Raw genomic sequence first — 22,064 nt, 5'->3', positions numbered from 1 at the left:
AGCTTCCGAATATTGATAACACTTGAATGCCGTGACAGAAGAGTGACCATTTTGCTTCATCAAGAGCGGATTAGGTTTGCAAAGGGTATTTATTGCTCTGTCATTTTGTTAGCAAGATGTGATCGAGGGTGGGTCATAACTCGAGTCACTGATGACATCATCAGCGAACCAAAAAGAAACGCCCCGAAGGTTCTTCTGAGTGGAGTAGGACAACATTTGATCCACATCGCTGATTGGAGTATCAGCACCGCTTCCAGACAACCTAAAACCAAACGATCAATTCTTTGTTTTGGATGTAAATAAAAGTAAGGTAAGAATTGACTATTTCACTTGCCTAATACCAGCAACAAGGCCGTTTTGATGACGCGGAACTCTTGAGAGATCTTTGTCCAAAGTGGACTTGAACGAACTGTATGAGGTGAAGTAGTATTGGGGTGCCAACTGGAAAATGACAGAATATTGATCTGGTTAATATGCACACGTTGTATCAAGTTGGCAGCCCTCACCTCCTGAACAACACCATCAATAAGGTATTGAGACCAGTCCACATTGTGGTTATTGATGGAGAAGTCCAAAGTAGAGGGTGCATAGGAAACTTGAGCACTTCCGCGGGCTCCCTTAACAGCGTCCCGAATGGCCACCATGGCATCACGAGTGTACCCAAACTTCTGCGACTGGGACAAGCCTCCAACCTAACAAATGACAAGCAAGCAGTTAACGACCTATAAGCGGAAATAACCATTGTTAAGCGTGGGCCAACGGTATCGAACTGGGTCGACCGTTAAGGTTGCACAAGTACAAACAAATGCTTTTTTTGATCGCAATCTAAAAACCTGATTCTTCCATTTCGGGATTGGTACCCTCTTTTGTAACCCGAATTGAAACTCAAAATTAAGACTTTCAGCATTCCCAAGAAGCATTACCAAGCAAGATTCTTATCAAATTTTATCACACATTAACTCTGTGCAATTAGCCCAGTTTGAACTGTTGAGCAAAAGTTATCTAAAAGGAGTCGTTGAAAGGATATACAACCATGTAAAAGTAACAATTATTGATAAAGGTGCGTATTGAAAACACCCCAAAAGACAAAAAAATTATCTTAAGGCGAATTTGGTTTACTTCCATTGAAATCCAGGATGTTAGGTCAGATGAATCGTTGAAAGGTTTTTCTAACTTGTCAAATCAATCAACTTTCTGAAAAAATGCATTACATCTTGATTTGCCATGAATCTACTATAGCTTACAAGAAGCCAGGTAAATGGCTAGGTTTTAGACCAACATATGACCCAAGGCTGTGCCACAAGCCAATTTAGATTAATCTTAAGATAAATTAGTTTTACCCGAAGGTCAGATGAGGACTTTGCAACCAAAAATGTCGCTATCATGCAAAAAACTTTGAACTAAATGTGTGAAAATTGTTCAAAGTTAGGGATAGCGAAATAGTCCCCTTCATTACTAATGGGTGTAAAAATTGATGAAATCAAGTTGTGTGACTATTTGCTCTTAAGAGAATCAAGACTCAATCCATTCATATTTCGTTCATCTTTCACTTTGTGCAGGGCTGAGTTATTAATAGTCATTTGAAAAGATGTTGAATTAATTTCGCTCGACCGAAGCGGATATCAATAAAAAGTTACGGTTCAGCAACAGTCAAATTTACGCAATACACATCAGCGTGTTATTGTTATAAGTCACGAAATTGTAAAAGGAAAACATGTTTGTGTGTACCTGATAAAATTCGTTGGGAAGAGCAAAATGGTCATCAAACTGAATTCCGTCCAATTGAGGGTAGTTCTTGGCCAAATCAGCAGAAATGCCAGCCAAAAAACTCACAACCTCTGGATTGATGAGGTTCAAATAGGCATAGTTGCCTCCAGCAAAATAGTCGGAGCAGCCAGCGTCTCCACATAGAAGCCATCCCTAAAAAATGCTTGGATCAATGAGTCCTCTCGAAAAGGATGGAGGCAACTGTTTTGATATTTGATTTGATTATGCGATAGACCAAACTTTGTTATCAAGCTGAAGATGAGTCTTTTTGTAGATGTTTAAGAATGAAATACACATTTATTTTTTGCACATCGTACCTTTTGAGCAGCGCTACTGGAGAACCCGTTTAACTGGCCGTAAGAAGCTTGAGTTCCGTATTCAAACCAAGCATATACTTCCATACCATAGCTCTTAGCGATGGAAACAGCCATGTCCAATCGATCATCTTGCATGATTACCCCTGCATTTTGCCAAAGTGGATCGCAATTCATTCAACGAGGATGGCAAGGGTTAAACATAGGTTTGTCTATAAGCTTTGCTTTTTTTTTCAACTTAAAAATCTGCCGAGTGAAGTCCCCTTACCATTGGAAGAGGCCGTGTTACTCTGGGCGTACAAATTACCATCAGCCCAAATGTTGAAGTAAACACGATTCACACCCTTGGCAGCCAGTTTACTAAATCCTTGGTCAATTTCCCCATAAGATCCATGGTAATTGTATCGGCTCACCCAGGTACCCACCACATTTAAGCAATTGTTAGCTCCTTAATACAATGATCAAAGCGGATTACATGGGAAGTTATTGAAAAAAACCTCTCAACCTCTTACCGCACACGTTATCTCTGAAGCAACAAGTTTCGGTTGATCCACCTCCTTCACAAAGACTCTCATCTGAATCTTGAGCATTGGCTTCACAACAACCCAGAGGCACACATTTGCCATACGATCCCAAATTATAATTGTTCTTGCATCCGGTATCGTTGGCTGAAAATGAGAGTTGTTGTTAATAAACACAATTTTGATTGCTTCAAGCTGACAAGATTATTGGTAAAGCAAAATATCAATGGTTTTGTACTGAAATTATTTGTCTCGCCACCCAACTTTCAGTCGCCCTTAGTCATTGTGATTGATATTTACTATTGGAGAAAACAAACGTTTGCTGGTGCAGGCAAAATGTTGTGGTTTGTTGCTAGTCACTTTCTAATTTTTGAAATCTTTGACATTGAAAAGATTTATCGCCTTTGTAATAAGGTTTGGAAAATGTGTTTTGCGAATTTAATAAATGACGAGTTACTTTTTTTTCTTAAAATGCTTTACACTCACCTGCTACAAAAGCCAAGATAGCGAACAAAAAGAAGACTTGTTTTCCCATGGTAGCTGATGGTCCACGTGCCTCTCAAAAATGTTGACTGTGCTCTTCAAATAATCAGCATTTGCTTTAGTACCTGAAGTTTATCAGTTTAAGTAAATATCACCGGTCATCAAGCTTTGTGGAAAGGCGAGCTCTGTCGTTATAGTGTAGAGTTTACTTATCACGTTAGCAATAATTGCTGTTGCTCTAACGTACATGTTTCTAGTTGCATGAAATACTGCATCCTAACCCATAAACTGGCTGAAATATCCGGGTCGCCAAAATACAAGCGTCGTACGAGTTTGCGCATGCATTACGAATGATTTACAAAGGACATGAAATGTGTCGAGTAAATAACATTTTGATGGGGTTGCAAGTCAATAATCTCTCGGTTTATGACCACGGCGTCCTATTCAAATCCATTCCATTCCTTACTTTGGAAACATGGTCTGGATTTTGTTTTTGATTGTCGCGATCGAGGCTTGTCCTGAGAATTGGGTTCATTTGGAAAACCATTGTTATGGAAGAACACTTCCGGGATCCAATGTACGGAACACAAGTGAAGATATCTTTAAATTGTGAAGAAGACTTGTTATTTTCAACACTCATAAATATTTAAGGAAAATGTTCGGGCTTTTTGCGGCCGATTGAATGGAACAATCGTGGATTTTGTTCCACCTCCAAACAACTTGAGATCTCTTATCGAGTTGCTTAACATTGAAAATCAGGTGCGTCATCAACAGGACTATCCAAATAATTCATATATAAAATTGGCAAAACAAGAATTAAAAATGCAACCAACACGACAAAACATGCCAAAAATATGCAAAAATGCAGCTATATTTTGTTCAATTTACTGTTCTTTAACGAGCCAGTTGCAAAATAATGAATCAACAATTTGACTTAGTATGATCAAATACCACAGTATGTCAAAAAGGGTGCACAACCTTTCTCTATAAGCACTCTACTGATACTAAACGATTATAGCAAGCCATATTTCTTACCTCAATCGTGACAAGAATCCAAAGCGAAAAAGGATTAGAAAATGCTATGTTACTAAATAAACTCTATATGCTACATGTGCTCAGAATAAAAGTACCTTGCGTCATGGCAAAATATTTTTGTTTAAGTCGTACATCAATTGTGTTGTGCATACAAATAAGCATGCCATAAGAACGGAAATATATCTTTTTTTCATAAGGCACATTGGCTAAGTTCTAAAAATAGGGAAGTATTTGGAGCACTTTTGTTGTTGAAAGCTGAAGAGACGTAATGCTGAAAAGTTGTGTTGCAGAAAAAACAAGATAATCATGCCATTTAGGAAAAAAGTTATTTGAAGCAAAGAAGCAGACACCATGGAACGGTAAAAGATAATTTTTCAGCATTTCTATATTTTGAAGGAAAAGGGGTAAAATTAAGTAAAGAACTCGACTTTTTGGGCAAATAACGGGGTTAAAAAGGCAAAAATTGCAATAATAAATTGGAAAAAGTGAAAGATAATGCACTTACATTTTTTTGGACAACTCAACAAAATGTGCCTTTGACACACAATTTGGATCTTCTCTTCAATGAATGAAGGTATTTTGGACCACTGGGACTCTTATTGGATGCTCTCCGCATTTCGCATTCACCTCCAAGCGGGCTCTTCATATCCGAAAAGTTGAAGATTTGTCAAGTTCTGGCAAGTGTCTCTCTTTTTCACCGAACGAAAATAAGTTTCAAAAACAGAACTGTTCCATTACCCTTGAGGCATTGTGTCATGTGAAAGATGTTCCAATTGATGGTGGCTTCTCCAGTTGGACAAATGGCACATGCTCTCAGACATGTGGATCAGGCACCATGCTTCAAGAGAGAACTTGTTCCAATCCTGAACCTAAATTTGGCGGCAAAGATTGCGAAGGTTCATGGAACAAAACCGCTCATTGTAACTACGGACCATGTCCAGGTAAACCTATAACAACAAATATTTTCATTCAAAATCATTCAAAAGAGACTTTTTCCAGTTCATGGAGGATTTTCTGATTGGATCAGCGAAACGTGTTCCACTACCTGTGGATTGGGCGAGATGGTTCAAAAGCGATCTTGTAACAACCCAATTCCATTATTTGGTGGACGTAACTGCTCTGGACTTTGGGAACAAGTTGTTCCATGCAATCTGAGACCATGTCCAAGTAAGATTTGAAGTCTTGGAACGGTTCAAAAATTGTTAGTCTAAACTGCTTTATTCTAAAGTTGATGGTGGGTTCAGCGAATGGGTCGACGGAGCTTGCTCTGTGTCATGTGGATCAGGCACCATGCTTCAAAAGAGGACTTGTTCCAATCCTGAACCTAAATTTGGAGGAAGGTATTGTCAAGGCTCTTTTAATCAAACCGTTTCCTGTCAGTTGGACCCATGTCCAAGTAAGGCCTTTCTTTAAGAACAAAAGAACTTTAATAAACATAATTCAGCTCCTTCTAATAGTTCACGGAGGATTTAGTGATTGGCACAATGGACCCTGTTCTGTCTCATGTGGAACAGGATCGTCGGTTCAAACAAGAGATTGTTCTAATCCGGTTCCCCGATTTGGTGGCAGAAGCTGCCATGGAATACTTAACCAAGTTGTACCCTGTACACTGGATCCATGCCCAGGTACACAGGTATAGGTGAAACAAGTAACTTCAGCCCATAACACAAACTTTTCACACCTTTAAGTGCATGGAGGATTCAATGAGTGGCTTAATGGAACATGTTCCACCACATGTGGGACAGGACAGTTGATTCAAATTAGGGAATGCTCCAACCCAATTCCAAGATTTGGAGGAAGAAACTGTGAAGGAGTTTTCACACGGTTGATTCCTTGTGAAATGGATCCATGTCCAGGTGGGTTGTGAACCAAAGTGATTTGTTCCTTAACTGAATTTAGCTTATTTTCCGACTTCATCAGTGAATGGAGGATTTAGTGACTGGGACAATGGACCATGTTCTGTTTCATGTGGAGCGGGAAGGATGGTTCAAACCAGGACTTGTTCCAACCCAACTCCACAAAATGGAGGGAAAGATTGCCAAGGAGAGTCCAAACAAATTGTTCCGTGTATTTTAGACCAATGTCCAGGTGAGACCCATATCCTATATATTTGCAAGAGTCATATCATTCAAGCCTGGATTCTACTTCAGTCCATGGAAGATTCAGTGAGTGGACGAATGGCCCTTGTTCCGTTTCTTGTGGAAAAGGAAAAATGGTTCAGACAAGAACTTGTTCCAAACCTGCTCCACAACATGGAGGTAGAGATTGCGTTGGAGCCACCTTTCAAATCAGTGAATGTATCCGTCCAGAATGTCCATCTAAGCTAGGTTAGTTTGTCCCCAAATCCATGTACGAACCATAGTAGTCTAAAGTGTTCGTTCCAGATTCTTTCCCTTGCTTGGATTTTGGACACATCTATGTCCCACAATCAGCATTCCAATTCATAGAATCTTCTCGAGTTCATTTTGCCCAAACTTGCTTGAATCTTTGTCTCTTGGACCCGAATTGCCGATTCTCTACCTATCGCCGTAACGTGTGTTCCATGTTCCGGGGATCATACATGAGAAAGCGGAATCGTTTCGTCATTTCGTCTGACACGAGGAACTGCTAGAACTTTATGCCTGACCTTTTTAGAGCATTGGAGAGAAGGAGAGGGAAATAAACGTTTGAATGATTGATGACGGTCTCACGCCAATTTCAGATGTACCCTAGTCAATTATCTGGTTGAGAAAGCCCTTGTCAGCGAACGTGTACCTCTACCATTGAAGCCCTCGTTTGACATTTCACATGGACCAAACACTTAAGCTGGTTTCTTGGGAGACACTATATCTAATACTTGATTTTTTTGTTTTTCTCGGGAAACAAATATGTCTTGGACAAGTTAACTGATGATATTTGAAGCATGTACATACGTGGTTGTTCTTCGATTTCTTTTGGACAAGTCTGATTCATGAATAACACCATAGCTGTTCGTCCATAGAATCGTGGTCAAGTGGCTAGGTCTTGCCCTTCATTAAGCGGGGTCCTTAGTTCAATCCTCCTTCCTGAACTTTCTTGACAAAAAATATGTAATTGAGGGAGCTCAGGAGAGGGGGTCAAAGCTATGATGAAAAAAAAACTTTTTTCGTCCGCTATGGATCAGCTGCACAAACTTTTGGCCAGATAACTTTTCAATGAACTACTTAAAAAATAATTATTCCTATGATCTCTTTTTTTCATTTTGCCCAAATCAACCCAAACTGGTTTGATTTGAGCGGAAAAACATTTGGAAGTCCGTATGAAATCTGGCAGTTTGTGTATACTCCCACAACCAGGCCTTGATTTATTGAAACCAAAAAGAGGCAGCATGAGTTCTAGACTTGTGACAAGTTCACATTTTTTTATAAGTGTGCTTATTGCGACATATTTTCAAGTCATTAGGACACAATTATTTTTCATACTGATGTTATTGTGTATACAGGATCTCTGGTTTGGAGCTTGATGCTGCCACTTAGGGCGCTTTGTCCTCTAAAGTTGGTTAGGTGAGACCTAGAATCGAACCCATGAAACCAAGTGTAGCAAGCTCAGTATGACAAGTTAGTCAACTGCGCCATTCCCTCTCTATTTCCCAATTGTTCTTTGCTTGTTTTGGTATGAAACTGAAATGAAATTACATGCAAGTACCTTAATTGCTAGAAAGCATTCATACATTGTCATAAGGCAGAGCAAACATATTGGCACAAATAATGATAGTTGTAAGCTCTTGCCTAAAATGATGTTTAAACATCACACCTCATTACTTTAAAATACTTTCATAGAGCTTGCCACAAAAGTAAAGCAATTTCGCTCTGACGTCAAAGATCAGTTTCAGCCCCAGTTCTCTGAAAATTGGACTTTTGCTCAGGATTAACAAAGCTTCAAGTTGATGTGGCAAAAAGGGAAATCTTCTCTCAAGTGCAACAGTTTTTGTCTTGAATTCACCTGTTGGAGCAAACATATAAAAAATGTCCTGGCCTATTCCTCTTCACTCTAATTTGTGCTTTCATAGGTAGGGGAATATCATATTTGGTGAAACATAGTCAAAACGCTGATGTTAAAGAAAGGTCTTTTATAATTCATTGAAAATCATGTCTTCAGTCACATTTCAAAGTTTGCTCTTCTTATTCAAGTCTTGTTTTTAAATTAAATTGCAATGTTTTTTGACAAAACCATACTAATTCTCATATGTCCTATGAGTGCATGGTATAGCAAGACTAGTATTGTAAAAAGTATTCACTCATGTGCAACCATTGTGGTTTCTTGAATATATTTTCATTGCAATCTAAACTGAGAATAGTTGCCTTGCCAACTCTGCATATAAAAAAAAATCTTGTCCTTACCAGAATGCATTTGAAACGGAGTGTTATATGGAAGACTTGGTACGTTCTCCAACCTAAACAATAGATATACATGCATTCCCTTCCACTAATCGAGTGGGTAACACTTTTTTATGATGCAGAATATGCCCACAAGTAATACCAGTTCTCAAACCAGCATCTTTAAATGATATCGCATAGATACAAACCACTTGAACAACGCGTCAAGTGGCCTGACTAAGCAAATCAGTGAAGCGAATTCACGACTTTGCGTCAAAGAGTGTCTTCCAGATTTCATGGATCCAAGTAAAGATTCCTGGTTGCACTCTCGACTGACTCGTATGTTCGGTTTCGACAAAAAAGACATAGCCACGGCTAATATTTGATGCATAATTGAAACCGACAGGGAAGTCCTCACTGCTCTCTCTTGGTCACCAAAAGCACCTGTCAGATGGCGAATCTGGATCCAAGCAATTCAACTTAACATCAAGGTAAGATCAGTGAATAATACGATCTCTATGAGACTGAGTTTGTGGATAAAACCACCTAAGTAGATAAAACCAAACTGGTTTGACTCGGTTTTGGCTCGAATCGAAGGTCAATGATGATTGTTGTCATTCAGTCGTCAGATTTTACCACAGTAATCACGCAACCTCAACTGGTTTCCCAATAGCATGTAATCCTTATCTCGAATTTCTAATCGTTGTAGACGATCTCTCGCTTCTTCGGCATTAACAAGTCCATTCGTCAACATACTTGGAAAAACAGATGACATTTGGAGGTAGTTGCTTGGAATGGCACCTGTGGAAAAGATCGGCTACTTTGGAGAGCCCACGGCATCCATTGATTGGTGCGAACATAACTATGAGATCTCGTTCTACATTGCCGAATTTTGGAACACGGCCTCCAATCTGTTCCTGATAGTGCCTCCTCTGATGGGTTTCATCAAATCTAAAGCTCAGGGCATGGAAATGAGGTAATGCCATTCTTTCAAACTAGTTATCTTATCTGCTATGATCCCTTTTAAAGCGATAATTCACATTTTATTCACTGCTATTATCCCTTTTGAAGCTATAATTCACACTTCATTCACTGCTTTTATTTTAAAGGTACAAATTTCTGCAAAAAATATCTGGGAGTTTTATAGATTTTTGTATTTTGGATTTAGAAGACACGTGACCCAATTTGATCACGATTGAAATAGCTAAATTGATGTTTCATTCATGCACCATAAATATATTTTCAAGCTAGTGTTATTTTGTTTTATTTGATTTAATTAGAAACTCGATGGCAAGCATAATCTTATCTTGTCGCGCTAACTTTTCACAGTACCACAATGAATGTAAAAATTGCATTTTCTATCGTTTGGCTTCTATGCAGTTTTATAATATGGGCCAAAACAATACGGGATCAAGGAGATCAAAATCCTTTACAAACAAGGATTCAAGAAGATGATTTGTAATAACAACGCGTCATTTTGATAGGAAAACGTATGAAGTTTGATCTTCAGCAAACAATGCTATAAATGTGCTAACAACTCACAAAGGTTCAGCAATAATCTGAGCTGATAATGCAAATAATGAATGAATCCAAATGCGCTAATACGGCAATCCACATAATCGAAATAACAGAACTCATCAAACATTCTAAATAAATTCACAAAGCCGTCTGCAATGCAGAACAAAACAGTTATCTAGGTATCATTTATTAGTGAAGTAAAGCACAATCATCTGTTCCTTCAGAACAAGAGTTGCCGATAATTGGGCAATTTTTGACCATGAATTACTGATCACTCGTTCAAATACTACTCATTCTGTTAATCGTTGTATTTTTGCAAAAGCTAGTAGGTTAGCAAAAGCTGTTCGTCTGTTGAACAAAGAAAAGGAGAGGCTCTTTTTGGGGACCCTTTAAATGAACCGCTCAAAAAGAGTGAACACACTTTCGCAACTTGATAATAGTGATCGAATTCACTTTAAGCCTCCTCCAGGAATAAGTGCTAAACAAGGTTGGTTGGAACTGTTTTTTTTGCCTGTAAAGTTGGAAGGATTTGAAAAAATGACGAAGATTTAGCCAAAATGCCATTGTTCGAAAGGAGACAATTGACGGACAGCTCCTCATCAATGACTTTGAGTGCCTCAATTCAAGTTAAAAAAGATCAAAATCGGTCAGCAATTCCAGTAATAAACCGACAAGGTTTTGGTAAACGCTATTTCAAAGGTTCAGGGTCACAAAAACTAATTTTCTTGGAAAAGGTGTTGAACACAAATCTTTGACTTTTAGAACAACCCAAATTATGGGACTATCTGCTCCAATATTTTCTTGATAAGGTCCCTGCATAAAAAAGCTTCACACATCCGTTCGTAGAACTAATATGATCACTCCACCTTTATTTAATAGGTTTCTGATCTGTCATCTGTCTGTATTGGTCATTGGGATTGGTTCGTTCTTGTTCCACATGACCCTACTCTTTCACATGCAACTCATGGATGAGATTCCCATGATCTATGGCACCTCAGTCATTGGATATTCCCTGTATCAGGTATTTCCAAGTTGAACCATGACATTTTGGAAGGGGCAATCTAAACCAAAGCTAAACATTTTCAGATCAGAGAGCCATTAGGACGCAAGAATTGGCTCTTAGCCAGCTTGCTACTCACCTATTGCCTAGTGTTCACCGTTGCCTATCTAGCCTTCAAAGACCCTTACATCCATGAAGGCATGTTCATCTTTCTCACTCTTGGCCTTATTTGGCTGGGTCTTCGTCAATACTACGATTCTGATCACAGCCTCAGAGAACGAAAATGCACCCGTTTGTTCCAAATGGGTCTGGTTTGGTAAGTGTCTCAGTAATTATAATAATAGACCCTGGCATGCCCGTACCACCAGGGGGCGCTCCTATGTAATTTGATGCGAGTCTTAGTATTTAGCAATAGACCCTGGCGTGTCATTTCCGCCACTCATTTTGATGAGTTTTGCTTGCCACTGTGGATAGGACAGTTAAGCGAGTTAAAAATTCATGTTTCCCAGGATAGGTAAATTTGTCTAAGAAATAAAGAATTAGATGTTTCCAGATTTTTATTGGATTCTATCTTTTTGGTTGACTTGAAATATCGGTGACAACGTAAACTACAACTGATCATAACTAGATAAACGTTGTATTCAAGTTTACACATTAATAAAATCGAAACAAATTGACTCTGGTCTTCTAGTAACGCACGCTTTAAGTTATTTTTTTGCAAATTGTTTGCACTTTATGCTTTTAGCATTGCTTGACAAAGGATTGAATTACTCTTTCAAATCACTTTATACATAATACTTGACGGTGTTCAGCATTAATCAGGGATAAAGTATGTTAAGAAAATAAATGAAGCACATTAAAATACTACTTGAATAGTTACACATTGACTTTTTTAAAATATGTGTTATCATTCGTTATCAATCATTAAGTTAGGTGTTGGAAGGACACCGCCAATTTTGAACTCTTGGTCATGTTTTGATGATAGGTGAATTACGAACATAATGCAGTTTTTGAAAACTTACAGCAAACTTACGGTATACACTCTTTTTGTATCCTTCTCACACCCTGGGTCTTTTCCATTCTTTCGTTTCTTCCACAATTTGTCCTTGACATGTAACAAATTCAAACTTCTTCATCTACTTCCCAGTTTTTGATGAAAATAAGCTCTTGCTTAGCCAGAACCTGAGGAATATTTGCGCGAAAGATATATCAACTATTTGTTTATTTGCTATATTGTTTGTTCTTAAACATATGATTCCAGAAATAAAATCAATCAATATTGAATTCCAAAATTGCTTGTGCAACAACCAGCCTTTCAATATCAAAAAGTCCGTAATTGGCAAAATCCATCCAGAAACAACCAATACTGCTTGTCAGAGGTTTCTATGTTTACTTGCCCGATATGAAGTTTTAAACTTTAGAAAAAGCGAACATTTACATTTGGTATTATTTTCTCTGTCTGCAGCAACTTATTCCGGAACAAATACCTATATTATTTGTAAATTATTAATTATTTTTATTTTTTTGCGGCAGTATGTCAAACTCTAATTCATTACTTTCTTGCTTTCTTTGCCACATAGTTATGCCCTGGGAGGCCTATCTTGGAATGCAGATAACCATTTGTGTCCTCGTCTGACTCACCTTCGGCGTCAGGTTCTACCAATGTGGTTGACTGCTCTGAGTCAGCTTCACGCGTGGTGGCATTTCTTCTCGGGCATTGGAACCTATTTCATCATCACTTCCTTCATTGGCTTCCGTTTGCGGTAAGCTTGTCTCCATTTTGTTTGACTTCGTGAACTAGAAAAAGATCATGTTGAATATTTTGAAAGCATATCAAGTGAAAGAAAATATTTCAACTCAACAACTGCTGACAAAAATGTTTAGAAGCACGTTGCGAACTGGCGCAAGTTTGTGCGAAACTTCCTTTTAAGAGCATTTTTAATCAATGCGAGTGATTGAGACAGATTAGCGTGCCCAATATACTTCTAGAAGAGTGACAGACAAATGGGGACTCAATCAATATTTCCTTTCTGACCGTTGATTGAATGTTTCTTTTCAGATTCCTCAAAACGCCGTTTCATATTCAATGGCGGTGGTTTGGTCCGATTGTCCAAATCAAGTCCTCAAGTGCCTAATCGGATCAGGAACAAAAAGTCCGTTCACCCTCTCAATGCCTATGAATAAATGATTTATTACCATAATGAACGTAGTTGCTAATGATCCAAGAATGTACTTGCTTTCAAATTGAAATGACCGCTTTATCAAAGACAATTTCCACTTGGAACAAAGGAATGAAGCATATGCATGTGGACACATATCCGGTGAAGAAGTTCAAGCAGGTTCTTCGTGATTGATAGCAGTCTCAAGCAGGTGGTTTGGAAGATCGATAACGAACGAATCGTAGTTCCCTGGGATCACGTTCAGTTGATCCGATTCGTTGAACGTTCACTAAGACCACATGACTTGTTCAGAGAATACACACACACTGTAGATTGTAGAGTGGGGTTGATGGTTTTGACATTTGTTCACATATAATTTACAGCTAGAAGACTCACTTTGATCAATTTTTGACGCATGGTTGTTTAAAAGAACTAGTTGAAGAAGAAAAGTTTATTGTCTCCTAGTCAAAAAGTTGTTTTTTCTTTGTCATAGGCTGCGTGCATAATCCAATTTGCCAACATTTAGTTGAACAAATAAGAACTGGAAGAAATGTTCCAAAGCCCTGAGAAGAATGCATTGTTGATGATAGTTCATTGTGGAGCTCATTTAGGGCGAGAGCAAGTATAATTTTTTTTTTGAACAGATCAAATATGGAATGATGTTTTCGCACGAAAACATTTTATAACAAGTTTTGCAATATCAAAAACAACAAAAACATTTAAATTTTTATACATTTTCGGCAAACTTTCCCATTAGCCCACAAATGGCGCTCTTTTACAAATTCCTTCTGATAATGTCACTTTATATGAATATTAGAGCCCCATAATAGAACTAGTGCCCTATATTTAGCATCTAGATACAGGGCCCTAAATAGAAGTGTCATGAAAAGCGCCATCTAACGCATTCATTGAGAAACGGGTCGAAGTTTCCCAAATGGACCTGAAAGGAGACCATGAATTCTACAGATTTGTGAACAATTTTACACTTCTCAGGTTTTGACCAAAAATTGCACCCCAGGTACAAGATCTATATGTTGCTTCATTTTCATGCAAATCTCCGTTACCGACAGGCCACTACCAAATACAAGAACAGACCAATAAAAGAAAAAAATTGAGCCAAGAGTCATTGTGGTCTTAATGATCCCCTCTTGTGGATTTTTTGGCATAATCAATGTCTCTTGCATTCCAAAATCTTGCTGACAAGCATCTCGGTTATGTGTGAGTGATAGAAATGGCGTATTTTGTTAAACTAAAGCACAAAACAGTATTTTGTGATAGGAAGAGCCGAGAAGGTTTTAATGCTCACTAAAAAATCGCCAAAATATGCAAAGATTGACAAATTTTGATTGTGATCAATAATCACAAGTAAAAAGACTCTCTTAGCTCCAATATCCTTTTTTACTTACGGTATAAGCAACAAGTTCGTATTGCAATGGTTTATTTTCGATATTCAGTACATATTGCGTGGTTCTCCCGTGTCCAAGTATATAAATCTGAACCCCTGGAGTGCAGATTTTTCTTGGCCCTATTTGTTGTTTGGAGTCCCTAAGATGACCTTCTGTAAAGTTCGAAACATTAATATTGATCGCTCATATCGCAAAAGCTCATTAGAGGAAATACATTTAATTATTGTTGCCATTTAACGCCATTCTGTGAGTCAAAACAACGCTAAGCCCTCTCGTTTTTGTCCGTAAAGATATTTTTAAACATAAATAGTCAAATAAGGAGGCAAAATGTAAGTGATTGCAATCATGTTGACTTCAACTATACCAATATTTCAAATTCGTTTCATCTTTTCAAGGACAAGTCAAACGAAATGGTCAACATTTGGTGTGGTTTATTTCTTCCCACAAATCTTCGACAAAATGGTCCAAAGTGCAATCGATTGCACTGTGGTACTTGTCTCAATTGTTGTTATTGCAAAAGTTTATTTCGATCACGCCTTATGGGAAAATAAGAAAACCTATTGATTTTGGGCTTTGACAATCTCACCAATTTGGTACGAATTCTGAAAAGGAAGAGATAGTGTTCTGTACGAGTCTCCAGAAAGATTAAGTTCAGATGTATCCTATTTACACTTCCATAGTTTTTTATCAAGGGATAGTGCCAAGGCAATATCAATTCAATATTTGTCCTCACTTGAACTGACTTTTCTGACACCATTACGAAATGTGAGGAGCATGTTGTAACCGCGTTTTCCTCATGGTTAAAGAAAGCTAACACAGCCCAATGTAGATTTCTTCATTTTGGGTTGAACGGGTGCACACCACCAATGTTTTCAGTGTCTTCGCCTCTAATAGTTTAGTGAATTTTTACTCGTCTGATAGATCTTTTTTCATTGATCCAACCTTGATTCAAAGAAAGTTACAATCTGATAAACACAACTAGATATATAAAGTCTTGTCCTTTGAACAATGGATTTTGTATGATTCACTTAATAGTAAATTTTAACCATTGTCGTCAAAAATGGAACCAGTTAAGAAGAAAGCACAGGAGCATTGAAGAGCATATCTTTCCAATCAATATTGAAGTCATGTGAACTTATTATGACTCATTTATATCTTAAAACCCCTAGAATAAAAGTCCCCGTGAGAACAAAAGTAAGAACAAACACTAAGAACTCAGATTTTCCTTATTCAAAATCGTGCGTACTAATAAATTAGTTTAGATAGCATTATGCGTCACTCATTCATTTACCACGATAGTCCTATCTTTTGCCATTTCTGACCACAGAGGGCAGCCTATATCAAGAGGCTTGACCACCATGATTTGCTTTGAAACACAAACCACAGCAAAGATATTTTTAGCCGCCTTGTTTACTTTGCTTCATTAGAAGGGTGGTTAAAACACGTCGATTCAATCCCGGAGAGACTTTTCCTAACCAATCTGTCCGTCGTTCATTATACTTTGGATTCATTCGAGGAAAAGCGAGAATGAACCTGTTCTCGCCCAGGTATGATTGCAACCCCAGTCCCCACACAGCAGAGTGTCTCTTATCTTTGAACACAACAAGTGAAAGCATGGGACACGAAAGAAAGAGCCCCCCCCCCAACGACACAACGAGTCTCTCTCGGCAAGCTCCCCACAACAAATCTGCCTTATCTTGACCTTCTCTTTGTACCCATAGATGTAAAGGTAGAAAGAAATTATGTTTCAAGAACTATTGTTATTCCTAATTTCCCCTCTTGCTGGTTATGTTTGCCGTTGTTCAGATGTTAGTTCATCGATTAGACATTTTGAAGGGCAAGTCTCGCCTCAGGCAACCACAGAAGAAGTGGTTTCTTGGTTTGGAAGAGCCATGTGCATTCTTTTAATGTTAGTACGTGTATAATAAGAATGGTGTGGCACCTATAAAGGAGTTAAAAACCTGTTCGCCGTTTGGCTCAAAGACAAATATTCCTATATGCACCAGACAAAGAGGAACTTAGAGTGGGGGCCAAAGAATGCAGAAACGTGGATAGTTGTTGCGGGTATGGTTGATTTTATTTCATCAAGATGGCATCCTTTAAAACTCAAAAATCGACAAGGTGTTTCATCAATAAAAAAGTGTTGTCTGTTTTTGGGAATGTGATCCCACGTAGTCCAAAATTCACTTAAATTTTGATTTTTCTTCTCTTTTCATTTTGATAAAATTTTGTGATGAGCTCAAGAATGTAGAGATCTCCTGTTATTTAAAAAAAAATAATTATCTTGTTTTAATTCGAGACGCAACACTCCGGTCATTTCTTTGATTCCTCATTTTTATAGATTTACAAGACAACCGCTTGAATCCAGATCTCGTAGATGTTTTAGTATTGAACGGCAGATCTAGGTGTGTCACCGAATCTATGAGCGTACTTCCTAAGAGTGAATATCTACCCCACGGATTGGACTTCTTTTAGACATGGGGCACACATGATTTTAAGCCAGTTGAGCCACAATCATCAATCAAAAAGGGTGCTAACCTAAAAAAGAAAAGAGGAGAGTGGGACCAAGTGGAATCAAAACTGTGATAGAATTCAATTGCATTGCAAAGGTGGAACAAATGGCTCCTCCACTCAGAATATTTGGAGAACCTGACGCCACAATAGATTGGTGCGAATCTAACTTTGAGGTAAGCTATTGACGAAATCGACTCGGAGCATTTGTATGGTAATAATGCTTGGTCTTGTTTTTGATTCAGGTCAGCGAGTATGTTGCAGAATTTTGGAACACCATTTCCAGTTTGTTTATTTTGGTCTCACCATTGATGGGGCTTTTTTACATGAAGAATCAAAATCTGGAAAGAAGGTAAGAACATAAAACAATATAAATCAACTCAAAAATCATATGTCGAACTTATGAAGTTCACAAGAAACAAAAATAACAACTTTTATATTTTTCTATTTTTCCGCCTTTGTTGAACTTTGTATGGGTACATCGGACATTTTCTGAGGCAACCCAATCTCATTCTTTGTTTGTGTAGATAGCTCATTAATGTATGAAAATGGTTGTTGTATTGTACACCGAAGTTAAATACATTTTTGAATCTTATCAGTAGTAAAAATGTGGAAAATGTCCAACCAGAAATTACTCAAACACCAAGTAAGGATATATCTTTAAACTTGAGCAAGTAAAATGCCCTATACAAATCAATTGCCGTGTCAATTTTTTTTGTAACACTGTACAATTAGTGAAAACAATGTCCATTTACATTTGAACTGTACTTGCAAACCCTTTTCTTGCATATGTGTTGCTAAAAAAGCGAAAGGAACTAATAATGGCACTATCGTTCACACTTGATAATGGATTATTCTAGCTCAGGGCTAAAACTTTCCAGCTAAAAGTATGACAAATTTTTTTTCATGCACAATTTCAAAATAGCTCAAAATACTATTCCAGTATTTTTCTACAAAAAGCCTTTCTTAAAGGTGTTTTAGTGATGGTGTACAATAGGTTTAACTATTTTGAGCCTATTGAAAAAAAAATAATTCTTTACTTTTGGTCAATTGAAACCCAACAATATTGGTCATAGCATTTCAGTTCCAATTCAACTGGCACATTTTACTGTTAAAATCGGTGATATAGAACCATTCAAACCCATACAACATTATAACGACTAGATCATTTTGTGATTTCCATTCAATTGATAACTAAGTTTGCTCTTAGATTCCATGTAATAGTTTTTTGAAAATTTGGCTTTACATTATGTTTTAGGCATGCTCGTGTCTGGTTTACGGTAAAAAATGCCAAGTGTTGTGGTTTTCACTCAAAACTTGATAAGAAACTTTAATGTAAACATTTGATACTTCGCGTTGAAATACGACAAATTTCTCAGTTAAACATCCCTTTCAGTCTTGCCATGAGATTTTAAACATAACATTTGAAACTATTCAAAACCAGTCACAATACACTTTTTGACAAATGGTAACTACTTACTGCCTTCTAAGTAGACGTATAATCTGTTGTCTAATAATAGCAATTGATAAACCTTAGTGTTAAAGGTACACTTTCCCAATGACTTTGACATTTCAGATGCCATTTCATGATGTTGGTGATGATCGTGATCGGCATTGGCTCCGTACTCTTCCATTGCACACTTCGGTATTCAATGCAACTCATGGATGAAGTCCCAATGATTTATGGGACCTCGGCCATTTGCTACTTCCTCTTTGAGGTAAGGGAATTTGATGCCAAACTGAAGGTTCTCTTAATTAGCAAAGCTTGTAGATTAGCTTCAGTTTTATTTCTTATTATTAAAGCTTTTTAAATGCGTAGAGAACATGGAATAACAAAAAATTAAGTGATATGGCAGTTTTTTGAGAAAGTTCCTCAGAACCAAATTTAGAGAGCCAGAAGGATGGAAGTAAAATCTTGCTGTGTTATGATTAAATTTTAAAATGGACCAACCGAGTTCCAGTAGGTTGATCTGACTGTTGAAACGTTAAATAGCCAAATCGCAGTCGCCATGCATAGATATCATAGATAGAATATCAGGGCAATGAGCTTGAGTTCCTTTTCTTTTTATTAATTAAAGTCTGTTTTGGAAGCTTTATTTTCCTTATGAAAACCAGTTTTCATGGGTAAAATCTTGTTTTTCTGTTCACGAGTGGCTGGAACGTAATTTTTCAGTTACTTGAGAATAGAAATCGGCTTCTAAGTGTTATAAGTCAATGTTATACCTTAAAAACCTGGCATCATAAAAGAAAACTCGCGGTCATTCTCTTTGCTGTTGTTTCTTTAAGTTTGGTTTGCAAAAAGCTGACAAGGTCAACAACTTCAAATCGTTTACCTTTTGATGCCTTCTTGTCTGAAGAGAAGCTTGGGCTAACCTTCGCTCATTTCTTGAAACTCGTTGGGATGAAAAGGCAAACTTGTCAAAGGTATCTTGACCACATCAACTTTCTTCAAACCCCATTGTGATGAACTTCCTGCAAAGAAAGCAAATGCCATTGAATTAATGGTTATTTCAATACCTGAAGAGTCAAAACGTTGGATTCCAGGGATCAAGATTGACACAAAATCAGTTGCTGATTGAGGTAGAGTCAACCGATTAGGGATGGGCCGAGAAACTTTTCCTTTAGGTCATTCATTGGATGAAAAAGCTTCGGCTCAACTACGGACTTCTAAGGATGTGGACTGCGAACAGAAGCGAAAATATCTTAACTCCTAAACCGTTCACTTTAATCCAAATAAGCGCTTCATACGGCCACAAGATCATCTTGTTGAATAGATGAGCTTGACGTGATTTGAGCCCAAAGCTATGCTTAGAGAACTCAGGAGATGAGTCCATATTTAAGTAGTAAACACTGCACAAAATTTGAGTCTTCGGCCTGCTCGCGGTCAGCTACATAAGCTTTTGACAACATAATTTTGAAATCAACCACTTAACAGGTGAATAACAAAAAAAATGACTTGCCTTCAATTGAAGAGATATACGTTTCTTATCTTATTATTTTAATTCAGAAAGTGGCTCAGAGTTGATATGACCAAGAGCAGGTCGATTTGGCGAGAAGTTCGTTCACAGTCCATATTTCTAGAAGTTCGTGACTCAACACTAGTCCATCCCCAAGTCCTTTGCCTTCAACATTTGACAACTAGATTATTCTTTAATGACCGACTCTTTGATAAAAATGTTGACGTTTGAATACAATTCTGAGACGCTTTAGATCTCCTTTGGCTTCACAATTTAATGCATAATTGAGAGGTTTGGAGCAATTCAGAGATCTTTAGGTATTTTTTTAATAAAGCTTTAATTATGAGAAGTTGCTGGACTTGCAATTGCTTTCCATCTTTCGTAAATCTTTGTGGCCTACTTTTGTGACAAGATTTTTATTTTACTTCGAATCTGTTTTGATCCATGCCTTCAGCACTCTTTATCTTATCTGACAGTATTCAGTTAATTCCTCAAACAATTCTTGCTTGAAAAGTCAATTTTACAAAGTGTCTACATAAGTTGAGGAAAAATGATAAAATATTGAATGGAACGCTTTCAGCTTTTGGTTGTTCTTTTTCATCATAAGATGTGCTATTGATTATCACACGCAGTCTTGCCTTTTGTTTCAGGTGAAGAAACCCCCCAATTCAGCCAATGTCAAGTTGATCCTATTACTCACCGTGTACTGCGCGGCTTTCACAATCTCTTATCTCACGGTGAAGAACCCATACATTCATGAGGTGATTAACCTATGAAGACTCGATAATCCCCCCCTCTAATGACGGATATTTGGGTTGAGCATACATCGAAGAAGATTCATCTATCTATCAGGGCTAATTAGTCACTTGAGCATAGGCTCAAAAAATCGTATGTTTTATTCAACTCTGGGCATGAATTCTTTCGGCCAACACTCCTTCTTTGGCCGTGTTTACGATGTTAGAACTGTTTACATTTATTAACACCAAAATCATGCCATATATATTGCTTTCTGGCTTGCCCATTTTTGAAAAAACTCAAGGAATGAAATTTGCGATTTAATTCAAAAAGGCTTTTTTCCTTCTTGGGCAAAGGTTGAGGATGGAGACAAACAGAAGGGGGTTTAGTCTTGAATGATTTTAGAGTTCTTGCTTGTCTCCACAGTTCTTTCATTATGCCCCCCCCCTGAAGCATTACAGTTTTTGATCTCATTGTGTTTCTTTTTAAAGAACGGTTTTAAAAGGCACTAAGAACCACAATGGAACGAGTACAAACATATAAATAAAAGGATTATTTGCTATGCTTTTAGGGTTTTTAAGGACTATATTCGAGGACAAAATATGAGCGTAAAAAAAAAGAAATGATTTGGTCCAATATTTTGGGGAAATATTGGAGACATTGTGCTTCGTGGCAATTACTCATTTGTCAAGTAGAAAAGATGAAATTGTGGACAAGCATTGCACTGACACGTTTACCTGGAATTTTTAAAATTGTTCATTTAAAAAATGCTTTTCGATGACAAAAATAGAACACCTCGTACATTTCGTTTAAACCAGGTTAATCAACTCCTAGTTTATGATTGGTCAGTCTTATATTGAAGAAGTAACTCCAAAGTGTTTTACAAAGTCATACATATGACAAAGCGTTTTCTTTACAATATATCTTATTTAACCATCTAGGTATGGCCATATTCAATAATCAATAATCTTGATGTAGTATGTCAGATGAGAAAATATAAGTTCGCGGAACGTAAAGTAATGTCAGACCAACAACCTCACTTTCACCTCTCTTTTGATATTGAATAATCTTGATTTCAGACAATGTTTCTAATCTTGGTGGCTGTGAATGTATTGTGTGGGTTTAAGATGATATTTGACAAAGGTGCCCATTTGTCAGACAACTGCAAGAAACTTTTTGCCCTTGGAATAGTGATGTAAGTTATATTATTGAAAGTCAGACTTGTCCGACTCTTGTTTTCATATTAAGATTTCTTTGATAGGGATAGGTCATTAAATAGCAAAAAAAATCTGATCAATCACAGTTGCACGTGTTTGACTGCTAT

At 37.5% G+C, this 22,064-nt stretch overlaps 4 protein-coding genes across 7 annotated transcripts in view; 3 read left to right on the top strand and 1 right to left on the bottom strand.

Moving 5' to 3' along the window:
- Window positions 1–70: 70 nt before the first annotated feature.
- LOC131891956 (uncharacterized) lies at window positions 71–5,360 on the bottom strand. Its single transcript, XM_059241662.1, has 10 exons — window positions 4,859–5,360; window positions 4,626–4,794; window positions 3,089–3,210; window positions 2,594–2,749; window positions 2,350–2,529; window positions 2,085–2,227; window positions 1,729–1,920; window positions 507–692; window positions 335–441; window positions 71–262 (listed from the first exon to the last, which is right to left on the bottom strand). The coding sequence occupies exons 3-10, from the start codon at window positions 3,135–3,137 to the stop codon at window positions 109–111; spliced, it is 1,167 nt and encodes a 388-aa protein (XP_059097645.1). The 5' UTR covers window positions 3,138–3,210; window positions 4,626–4,794; window positions 4,859–5,360; the 3' UTR covers window positions 71–108.
- On the top strand, window positions 4,885–7,570 carry LOC131892201 (hemicentin-1-like). The gene is made up of 7 exons (XM_059241987.1): window positions 4,885–5,061; window positions 5,327–5,516; window positions 5,578–5,745; window positions 5,809–5,976; window positions 6,041–6,208; window positions 6,271–6,447; window positions 6,505–7,570. The coding sequence occupies exons 1-7, from the start codon at window positions 4,885–4,887 to the stop codon at window positions 6,729–6,731; spliced, it is 1,275 nt and encodes a 424-aa protein (XP_059097970.1). The 3' UTR covers window positions 6,732–7,570.
- Window positions 7,571–8,468: 898 nt separating this feature from the next.
- Window positions 8,469–13,173, top strand: LOC131891957 (alkaline ceramidase 3-like). The gene is made up of 6 exons (XM_059241663.1): window positions 8,469–8,945; window positions 9,164–9,430; window positions 10,852–10,993; window positions 11,059–11,288; window positions 12,553–12,735; window positions 13,032–13,173. Exons 2-6 carry the CDS (start codon window positions 9,249–9,251, stop codon window positions 13,105–13,107), a joined length of 813 nt encoding a protein of 270 aa, XP_059097646.1. The 5' UTR covers window positions 8,469–8,945; window positions 9,164–9,248; the 3' UTR covers window positions 13,108–13,173.
- Window positions 13,174–15,995: 2,822 nt separating this feature from the next.
- LOC131892114 (alkaline ceramidase 3-like) overlaps window positions 15,996–22,064 on the top strand; it is a 7,316-nt gene continuing 1,247 nt past the window's right edge. For 2 of the 4 annotated variants that reach the window (XM_059241870.1, XM_059241875.1), the window contains exons 1-5: window positions 16,891–17,224; window positions 17,294–17,400; window positions 18,625–18,766; window positions 20,656–20,766; window positions 21,820–21,935. In XM_059241870.1, coding sequence (XP_059097853.1) covers window positions 17,156–17,224; window positions 17,294–17,400; window positions 18,625–18,766; window positions 20,656–20,766; window positions 21,820–21,935 — 545 coding nt within the window. In that variant the 5' untranslated portion in view covers window positions 16,891–17,155. Of the gene's footprint in view, window positions 16,085–16,890; window positions 17,225–17,293; window positions 17,401–18,624; window positions 18,767–20,655; window positions 20,767–21,819; window positions 21,936–22,064 lie in introns of those variants that run through there. The other 2 variants (XM_059241873.1, XM_059241874.1) reach the window with 2 other exon arrangements.

This window comes from Tigriopus californicus, chromosome 12 (assembly GCF_007210705.1).
Source record: "Tigriopus californicus strain San Diego chromosome 12, Tcal_SD_v2.1, whole genome shotgun sequence".
NCBI classification, from domain to species: Eukaryota; Metazoa; Arthropoda; class Copepoda; order Harpacticoida; family Harpacticidae; genus Tigriopus; species Tigriopus californicus.
Note: the sequence above shows the minus strand (reverse complement) of the source record. Positions and strands in the feature narration are given on the sequence as shown.

Coding starts and splice junctions, on each gene's coding strand:
- LOC131891957 (XM_059241663.1), top strand. CDS start 9,249: ATGGCACCTGTGGAAAAGATCGGCTACTTTGGAGAGCCCACGGCATCC. Junction 9,431..10,851: donor GCTCAGGGCATGGAAATGAG/GTAATGCCATTC, acceptor TTTATTTAATAG/GTTTCTGATCTGTCATCTGT. Junction 10,994..11,058: donor TTGGATATTCCCTGTATCAG/GTATTTCCAAGT, acceptor AAACATTTTCAG/ATCAGAGAGCCATTAGGACG.
- LOC131891956 (XM_059241662.1), bottom strand. CDS start 3,137: ATGGGAAAACAAGTCTTCTTTTTGTTCGCTATCTTGGCTTTTGTAGCA. Junction 693..1,728: donor TTCCCAACGAATTTTATCAG/GTACACACAAAC, acceptor GTCATTTGTTAG/GTTGGAGGCTTGTCCCAGTC. Junction 442..506: donor TTGATGGTGTTGTTCAGGAG/GTGAGGGCTGCC, acceptor GTCATTTTCCAG/TTGGCACCCCAATACTACTT.
- LOC131892201 (XM_059241987.1), top strand. CDS start 4,885: ATGTTCCAATTGATGGTGGCTTCTCCAGTTGGACAAATGGCACATGCT. Junction 5,517..5,577: donor TCAGTTGGACCCATGTCCAA/GTAAGGCCTTTC, acceptor TCCTTCTAATAG/TTCACGGAGGATTTAGTGAT. Junction 5,746..5,808: donor TACACTGGATCCATGCCCAG/GTACACAGGTAT, acceptor CACACCTTTAAG/TGCATGGAGGATTCAATGAG.